Below are 10,000 nucleotides of genomic sequence, written 5' to 3'. Positions count from 1 at the left end.
TATTCACCTTCGCTGAAATGCCTTACATGCATGTTCCAACTCATTTGGACAACTGCCACACATGATGTAATTTTGAACTTCAATATATCTGGCACTTATGTACATTAGTCAAACAAGACAAATTTGTATGATCACATATAGGTAGGTCCCTTACAATTCTACAAAAAAAATAAGAAGAAGAATCATAATAAGTGTCAAGTCACAAACTAGTAACTTATACATTTCAAAATAAATCTAAGTGAAATGCCTGCAAGTAATCTAGATTTTCACATTTACAACATAGGATGTTACAGGTTTATAACGGCTATTCCCTTTCTTTTTGTGTGTATTTATCATGTATAAAGTTATGCATTCTTCTAAATGCTTCAAGGGTCTTTGTTACTTCAACAGAAAAGAAAAAAGGAAACTTATCCAATTAAATTTTCATACATAAAGATAAAATTCATTCAAATTCACACAATATCTTTTTTTTTTTTTATTACATCACAGATTTGATAAATTAAAAGTCCATCACAGATCATAACTCTTTACAGTTTAAGTAAATCACAAATGTATAAGAAAGTGACTTTTTCAGCTACCATCCACTCACTCATATACCATCAACCTATTTTCTTCATGTTGTCATATCACCAACCAAAACTGAAATCAATATGTATTCCCATTACTAAAAAAAGATTTAATTTCATTACCTTAAGTCTCTCTGCATTACTTCATATTACACCAAATCTGATTTGTTCATGAAAAAATGCCCCCCTCCTGATAAGAGCCCGAAGATATTAAAAAAACTATATCTTATCACTATTCATTAATTAATAACACCTACGTCATGTTGGCTACTGAATAAAATTATGTAATCAATCTGACCCCATGGCATTTTCCCTCTATTTTATTCTAAAGAATTTAGGACTCCCTATCAAAGAAAAACAGAAAAGTGCATCTAAGAGTTAAATCAATGTCCCACAGTATATAAAACTCCTGAATATCTTGGAATACAAAGCCGAACTATATGTCAGTTCACAAAGTTTGTGTCTAAACTTTCTTGCCCATTCTGACATAAATTTCTCTTCCACTATTCACCTATATATTTCATTCTAAAGTTCTTTTTGTACACACTATGACTCCTCTTTCGTCAATGGTGTTTTATCTTCAGTGTGAGTGATCAAAGTCTTGCTATTACTGTATAGAGAAATAAACTTCATATTACTAAATAATGCAATAACTAACATGCCAGTACAGATTGCAAACATACACTCAGTTGAACTAATAATAGTATTATTGTGGACAAGCAGCAGACCAGCACACGTAATGATATTAGTTGGGACTCTGAACCAGTTCATGATGCCTGCTCTCAGATCCTCTGGAATGACCTGGGACCGCAGGTACCCGATGGCTGGGAAGTACATCCCAACAGGACACTTCCAGAATGAGGAAGGCAAGGAAGGAGAGGTACAAGTGGTTGCCGCTGGTGGAATAAATGCACAAAGACATGGCTACAATAGCCATACCAACTGCCACCAGCAAGAGTTGTTCAGCCGTATACTTCTTGGAGAAGAGCATGGAGTATATGGACGAACCAATCATAATGCAGACCATGAAGCTTGCAAATACCATGCCAAGGGGAGGGTGGCCAGGTCCCAGGACAGGGGTCCATTGGAATACAAAAATATACATGTTGGCTTCAAAGAGAGACTGAACCACACCCAAGAAAAGGATCGAGTCCTTGAACAATATAGACCGAAGACCTTCCATGCAGGACTTCCTCAGATCAATGGCTTGATTTCCAAAATTTTCTCTCCAGGTCTGCGAGATGATTAGACCTGCCATGGCCAGGAAGGGGATGGCAAGCATGAAGGGAGCAACTGGTCCAAACTCCAAGGTCTCTGCAAAGATGTTAGAGAACACCCCAGCATTTATGGCCAGCACACCGTTCCAGAAGGTCGCCTTGGAAAAGGTCACAGACAGCCACTCACTAGGGAAGTCATGTGTTTCTGTGTGCTCATAGACATACCATGACTCAAAGGTCGAGAAGAGCATGGATGTTGATATGCCGCCAAAAACCCTACCCATGAACAGCCAGAAGAAGCTTGAGCTGAGTTTGGTCAGGCAGCAGAAGGAGTACATGACGCAGAAGCAGAGTGCCATCTTCTTTCGACCAAACCGATCTGCCAGAGGTCCTGTTGTTGTCCCGAAGATGACACTGCTAGCAAAACCCACCACATAGAGAAGGGCAATCTGGTTGCTGGCATAACCATAGTGTTCATACAGCTTGTACACATAAGGGCCTTGCAGCCAGTCAGAGAACAATGCCATGAAGTACACCAGGAAAAACGAAAACTGGAACCTCTTGAACTGAGGGTTATTGGCTGCCGTGATTTGGCTCTTGGTCTTCAGGGAGAGGAAGTGCAAAGCCAGAGCTATGAGGGCCAGGAGGGTGAAGGAGCCATAGATGAAGGCCTCCATCTCGGTAAATGTTTCAATCACTGCGAGCTGCTCTGATGCCAGGGTCTGCAAAAGAAGGCTGTCATGAGTAAGGTAGAGGATTTTAAATCTTTGCTTTACCCACTGACATCAGGATGGCAAAAATACACACCACGTCCACTATGTATTCTTTTTACTAATTATCTTTACACATGGCTCCACAAGTGCTTAATCACCAGGGTGTCAATTACTAGTCCTATCTACATCACCTGTTTACCCTTTAGATTTGATTTCAAAAAGATTTTTTTCTCTCTCTACTACTATTGTTTTTAAAAACATTATAACAATTATTGTGTCAATAAAAATAATAATAATAACACCATCGAAATCAATATCATTAGAAACATAAAAAATCAGTAATTCAAGGAAATGGGAAATCAGGTGAAGTCACAAAGGCCTTCTAACTGGCTCCGAGGTGGCTCAGCCCTTGTGGAGCATCTGTGCAAACAAATTTCACAAAACTAAAAGCAAATAAAAATTTAAAAGAGCAAAAATAACAATATTCTGGTAACATAATCATGCAAATCAAAGCCCATTGCATATAAACTGTGTTTATCATTAATCACATCGAATACGTGCTTTCAAATACATGAAAAAAATTCTAAAAATACTTGTATAATGTTGAGCAGCAATTTTCCTCATTCATACAGCATACATAAGTACAGTTAAGCCGCACATTTGGTGTCTTTGCATAAAGCAACTTTGCATCTTCTGACAACCTTTACCAACTGTTACTGTTCATCATATCTGACAACCAAAAATTACATTTGACCTTCGCTAAAGGCTGTAAATAGTCACAGAAAATGAAGTCTCATATATGACTGTCATCCAACAGACGCAGATAAGTGGTCATTCATAAATAAGTAAGGCGGGCAGGAGGGAGCCAGCCAAAGATTGAAGATGAAGGTACGAACAAAGGTAAAAGTAAAGAGAAAAAGTGCAGGTATGCAAGGAAAGGCTTACAAGGTACACAGACAATGCAAAGGTCAAAGATATCCACTGCTTACAGATGAATTGTCACTCTCATTTTTATTAACCAAAGGATTACAATTAAAACTTTTCATTTGCTCCCCTTAATTTCATATCATGATATCTGAGAATGAAAATAGATTCTTTTAATACCAAAAAAAGCAATTTTGATTGGAGATGTTCCTAACCCTTGTGCCAATTCTATTTTTTTTTTTCACAATTACTTAACAAATGTGAGGCTTTTCCCGTATTCGATATTTTTATTTGTCCTGTTGTTGTTGTACAAGAAATAGGGAAAAATACAATCCTTACATCTGAAAGGGATATAACCATGAAGGAAAATCTATTCTCCACCTGCATCTTCTTCACCTCCACCTCCACCTCCACCTCCATCTTCCTCTTCACTTTCACCTTTATTTTCACTTACACCTCCACTTCTACCTCCACCTCCACCTCCACCTCCACCTCCACCTCCACCTCCACCTCCACCTCCACCTCCACCTCCACCTCCACCTCCACCTCCACCTCCACCTCCACCTCCACTACCATCACTATCACCATCACTATTATCATCACCACACCTTAACAACCATAATCACCTCTACCACCATATTCCTTGTGATAGCAAAGATAACAAGTAGAAAAAAAAGACAGTACATTAAGAACATTGAAACACATATCCTATACATACACAAAATTCAAGAAATTTCAAAGAAACTATTATCTGTCCATGATACACCTCATTACAAAGTCCTGAGTTACCAATCACACCTTTTCCCTTCTGTATTTGCCATAATGACCACAAGCTATATATATGCTCAAGTCATAACCACATTTCCTAACTCCTTCATAAAAAAGAAAAAAAAAAAGATGGGTACACATGCTACTTAACAACACCAATAAATGTTTCAAAAATGTCCTTCCCACTTCTTTTATTACCATGATCTGCATACGAACATCAATTTACATACCAAATGCACGAGACTCGCCTTAAACACTCATTAGGAGATTTTAACAGTACAAGTAAACTACCCCCCCCCCCCCCTCTAATTATGGACACTTTTCCTTCCATGTCTTACACGGAATCACTTTTGGTGAGAAAAGGAATTTTTAATTGTTCCGGGATATACCTGCCCTGCTGGAGAAACCAAACACGTCAACCTTCATCACAGTCCAATAACAGCATCAGGAAATAAAACAGACTCAATGGAAAACAGCGATAACCCAGAGTACGGCCTACATGTGTCAGATGCCGCAGATACCACATACCGTCCATCATATCAACAGTGACGGATGTTCTTTTGCTGTTTTTTTGCAAGGCATTTCTCACCGATCAACAGCAGTTTGCCATAATCCACTTGGACCTTTGGGGACACTGTTATCTATCTCCGTACATAAAGCAACCATCAGTTTAATCCAATAAAATCAGACACATCACACCTAGTTCTAGTTTGAAGACTTAAGAAAAGAAAAGAATAAAAAAAAGTACAGAAGAACAGAAAAGCATCCAATAATCAAAAGAAGACAGTTAAAGAGAAAAAAAAAAAAAAAAAAAAAAAACAATAACAGAACAAGGAGAAAGAGAAAAAGTAATAACCGTTTTTCGCTTCCCGGGAAATGCAGCTCAAGTCAGACCTGTCACAAAAACACTGCTCCTGCCCTTGCGCTTGTCCGGCATGGAACTCAACACGGAAAACAAAACATGCTCGGCACGGAGAGGACGAGACTACCCTAGAATTCATTCCAACTTCCTCCCCGCCGTATTTCACATTTACATAAATATATTGGTACTATGAGCCAGTTGTTATTATTTTACTACTGTCCTTGCTGTATATATTTACATATCTATCCATCCATCCATCCATCCATCCATCTATCTATCTATCTATCTATCTATCTATCTATCTATCTATCTATCTATCTATCTATCTATCTATCTATCCATCTATCTATCTTTCTATCTATCTATTTGTTTATTTGCTTATTTTTTTATTTGTTTATTTGTTTATTTATTTAATTATTTAATTATTTAATTATTTAATTATTTAATTATTTAATTGATTGATTGATTGATTGATTGATTGATTGATTGATTGATTGATTGATTGATTGATTGATTGATTGATTGATTAATTAATTGTTTGTTTGTATGTATATTTATATGTTTATATGTTTGTTTGTTTGTTTGTTTGTTTGTTTGATTATTTATTTATCTATTTGTTTATTTATTCATGTATTTATTTATTTACTGTATTAATTAATTCATTTATATATCAACTTATCTACCTATTCTTTATTCATGTATTTATTTATTTACTTCATCTATTAATTCATTAATTTATCTATCTATTTATTTATTTAGCAATTTATTGACCACTTTATTTATTTATTTATTTATTTATTTATTTATTTATTTATTTATTTATTTATTTATTTATTTATATATTTATTTATTTATTTATCTATTTATTTATTGTATATATTTATTTATTTATTTATTTATTCATCTATATATTTATCCACTCATTTATTTATTTATCTATTTTAATTCTTCTTTTCTACCACATATCTAGCCTTATTCCTTTCCTGGAATTTCAGATAACCAACAGACAAGCTCTGATAGTGACAATTTTTTTTTTTTTTTTTTCTAAACTGTATAATCGATACTTAAATATTCTATTCATTACAATTAATGTTCATTCACTTATCATAATTTTCAAGGAATCACTTGTGCAAGTAAAGCACTACCCACAGCATGGCATAGTTCATGTAATCCTTCCATAAAACAGGAGAAATTCATACATACAGTGGCACTCATAAGAAAACTGAGAATTACATAAATACGGATTTTTCAAAATACAATTCCAGTTTTCACTGTCTTCATCTGCTTCTTCTTTTTTTCTGTGACACTCATTTATATGACTTTTAGCAGATCACTTATAATAAGAACATAAAATTCAATTATTAGAATTTGTGGCATCACTTTTAATGGGATAATCACTGTTCACAAAAAAGCAGAACACTTGCTGCAATGTTTCACTATATCATTCTGCATACAGTGTATAAAAATGCAAACCCAAGTCCCTTTCGCCACCAGGAAAACATGAAAAAAATAAAGAAAACAGTAATGCTTCAGCACTCCAAGCAAGTGTGCAGAAAGACAGACATAAAAATCATTGTTAAAACCCAAACAAAATAAAACAAGAAACAAAACTTTCCACCACCAATCACCCCTGTTAAATCCAACTCTTACCACCAGAGGCCCTGGGTCCACAGGCGCACCATCCACTGATTTCTCAGACATGTTACCTCGTCTGCTGCAGGTGAGAGAGTGAGGGAGAGTCAGGGTAACTGCAACATATGTATCATCTATACAGGTGTGCCAGACAGGTGGTGGGGCTCAGGAGGGGGTGAGTGGTAAGGGGATGGGGTGGAGGAGGAGATGGTGAGAGTGGAGGACTGTAATAAGTGGGAAAATGTGGGAGGGATGGGAAGGAGGAGGAGAATGGTGAGGGTGAAATACAGTGAGAGGTGGGGAAAATGGGGGAGAAGATGGGGAGGAGAAAGAGGTGAGCAAGAGTGAGTAGGGGGTGATAAGGGAAAAATGGGGGAGGATAGGGAAGTGGTACAAAAGGGTAAGGAAGGGATGAGAAGCAGAGACAGAGGGGAAGGGAAAGGGGATGAGGAGGAGGAGAAGGTGAGAGAGGAAGAAAAGTTTTCTAAACTATGAGAGGAACAATATATACAGACAATGTTAAAATAAAGGCAGGACACATTACAAAATGCAGACAATACATAGCTACACAGAAATACAGCAATTTCACAGTAAGTGACATTAAACTAAAAAAACAAAAATAAAGATATACATATATACAGTTGCCTCTATAAGATACCATGGATTTTAGTGTACAAGTAAACATACATACTACAAAGAAAGAGAGAAGCTCAATGAGAAAAGGAAAACAAATTAGTAAATATCCCAGACTCTATGGTGAGGGAGCTTCTTAGCATTAGTGGACATCTACACATCAACAAGCTGAAAGTACATAAAATGGGGAAGAGGAGGGGTCATATACCTTTGCTCAGTTCTCTCACTTATAAGCCAGAGGTTAAAGAGATTAAGAATACAAAAGTCAAATAAACATGAAACACCACAGAAGTAAAGAGCTGGAATAAAAACTGGAAGGCTGCACCAATTGTTTTCCACAATGCTCCTTTTTCGTTTTTACATCACACTTAGGAGATGCCTTAAAAAGAAAAGGGAATAAAGGATAAGGAAAAACTGGCAAAAATAAATGAGAAAGAAATCAGAAAAAAAAACAAGATGCAATAAAGAAAAATAAACTGATGTAAAAATTCATAATCAAATTCAAATGATCTTAACCCAATGCCGTCGGGGAAAATGAACAAAAAATGGGGAAAATGCTGTGCCCATTTTCTATATTTTTTGTGAAATGTCTGCTCATAGATGGCTTTGCTAGTGCTTAGCCACAAAGGAGTCAATTAATAGACCTTGTGACCATACGTGATTTGAATTGGCGGGAAAAACGTGTTTTTTACTAGTGCTATGGATATCGATGGTGTTATTTTTATTATAAACATTATAATTATTATAATGTTTTTTAATATTAGTAACAGCAAAATAAGATAATGTAAAATATTTCGTAAATCAAAGAAAAGGGTGAACGGGCGAGACGGGCAGTACTCCTAACTGGCTCATTGGTGACTTAGTACAAGTATAGCCATCTATGTGTATAAACAATCAAACAAGTACTAACAGTGGGCAAAGCACGTGTATACCCGTCGTATCCGTCGGCAAGGGGTTAATCAAGGGAAAATTAAAGATCATAACCAAAACCCTTTTGATTTTGATTATGATACACTGGGAAAGTTAAGAAATATATTCTACAATTTAGTACTCTCTACCACTGTTCATCATCAGTAACCCTGATTTATCAAATATACCATCAATCAGTGTTAAACCACATCCCATTAACCCCTACAATTCAGATAACATGACCACCATGTTATGAAAAAATTGGGCTTAAGGGGCAGGTAACGTGAACCTACTGCCGTGGACAAAATTGGCTAGCGGCCAGGGTGATGGGAACACGCCATCATGAGAATTTTGGCTGAAGGCCTGGGTAACAAGAATGACTCACCATGAGTACACAAGCTTTGGAAGGGTGATTAGATTCAGTGGGTATTAGGAAGGGGCTCGAACGTTATTTCCATTGATAAACAAGTGTGGAATGTACCATCCATGTACCATGTCTGGAAGAGCACTGGCTACAGGGAGGACACTATTTCCATACTCTGGATCCTATTCCTGACTGCCGTGCCCAGCAATGCAGGTTATATTGTAGAAAATTAAATATTATGAAATGTTTTTAAAATCTACATAAATAAAAATATGTTACTTCATGTTATCATTGCACCAAGTTATGGACAGTCTATTACCATCTGGATATAGCATATCAAATGACATATAGACATTGGAAAATGGCAAAAAAGCTAAAAATGCTTATACAAAAAAAGAGAAAATAACATTGCAAAGGGGAGGCAAGGAATCTTGTCATGAGTGTTCACGTGAGCCTAGCCTACAAGCCATACACCAAGTAAGTCAAGTAAACCCAATGCCCAGATTTTGGGTCATATGTCTGCACTGAAATACCCAGATGCAAGGGATTAATAAGATATCATGCCATAAATTACTTTACATTGTCTTAACCAACACCAAAAAACAATTATCAGTCTTTAAATTGTATATTTAGTCAAATTATAATTATCCTGAATTCCAATGGCCTGCCTAACAAAATAAAAATATATGTATACAATTAACCAGTAAGCACTTGACCCCTTACTCGGCTGAATGCCAGGTGACATGAAATTGCTTTCATGAATAAACAAAAATTGCCGAGGGATAGAGTGACAGAAACAAGCCATCATGAGAATTTCTCCCAAAGGCCTGAGTGACGAGAGCAATTTCCCATGAGTGTACAAAGTTCTTCGACAGTGATTAGACTAAGTGGGCATTTAGGAAGGGGGTCTTCCTGTAATTCCATCAGGGATCAAGTGTGGACTGTACCATCCATGAGCCATAACCAGAACAGCGCCAGCTCCAAGGAGGACATTATTCCCATGATCTTATTCCTGTCATGACTAGTGGAGCAGGGTGCATTACAGAAAATTGAATATTATGAAAAAAAAAAAAAAAAAGGACACAAATAATAAGGTTTTACTTATGATAACTGCCAATGCACATAATTATAGATAACACAGAGAGAGGATACAAAGACTGAGCAATGAATAATTTCTGTTACCGTCTTGGCACAGCATACCAAGTGACAAATACATATCTTGGAATATGGCAAAAAAACATAAAATGCTTATGTAAAAAAGATATAATAACACTGCACATGAGATGCAAGGAGTCAACACCTCACACAAGTGTTTAAGTTCGGTGTCACATCTGGGGGAGTAGCTAATCAAGTAAAGTATAGATTTTAGCCAATGTGTGTAGGTAATTACAGGAAAGTGTGTGTGTGGGTGT

At 36.4% G+C, this 10,000-nt stretch overlaps 1 protein-coding gene across 2 annotated transcripts in view; it reads right to left on the bottom strand.

Moving 5' to 3' along the window:
- Positions 1-10,000, bottom strand: part of LOC125029493 (molybdate-anion transporter-like) — a 15,058-nt gene that overhangs the window by 892 nt on the left and 4,166 nt on the right. Inside the window, exons 3-4 of one of the 2 annotated variants that reach the window (XM_047619408.1) lie at positions 6,701-6,764; positions 1-2,505 (exon numbers count right to left, since the gene is read on the bottom strand). The exon at positions 1-2,505 is cut by the window's left edge and continues 892 nt beyond it. In XM_047619408.1, coding sequence (XP_047475364.1) covers positions 1,312-2,505; positions 6,701-6,751 — 1,245 coding nt within the window. In that variant the 5' untranslated portion in view covers positions 6,752-6,764 and the 3' untranslated portion in view covers positions 1-1,311. The remainder of the gene's footprint in view (positions 2,506-6,700; positions 6,765-10,000) is intronic. The other variant, XM_047619409.1, reaches the window with a different exon arrangement.

Source organism: Penaeus chinensis, chromosome 10 (genome assembly GCF_019202785.1).
Source record: "Penaeus chinensis breed Huanghai No. 1 chromosome 10, ASM1920278v2, whole genome shotgun sequence".
Classification (NCBI taxonomy): Eukaryota; Metazoa; Arthropoda; class Malacostraca; order Decapoda; family Penaeidae; genus Penaeus; species Penaeus chinensis.
The sequence above is the reverse complement of the archived record's forward strand: the minus strand, read 5'-3'. Positions and strand labels throughout refer to the sequence as shown.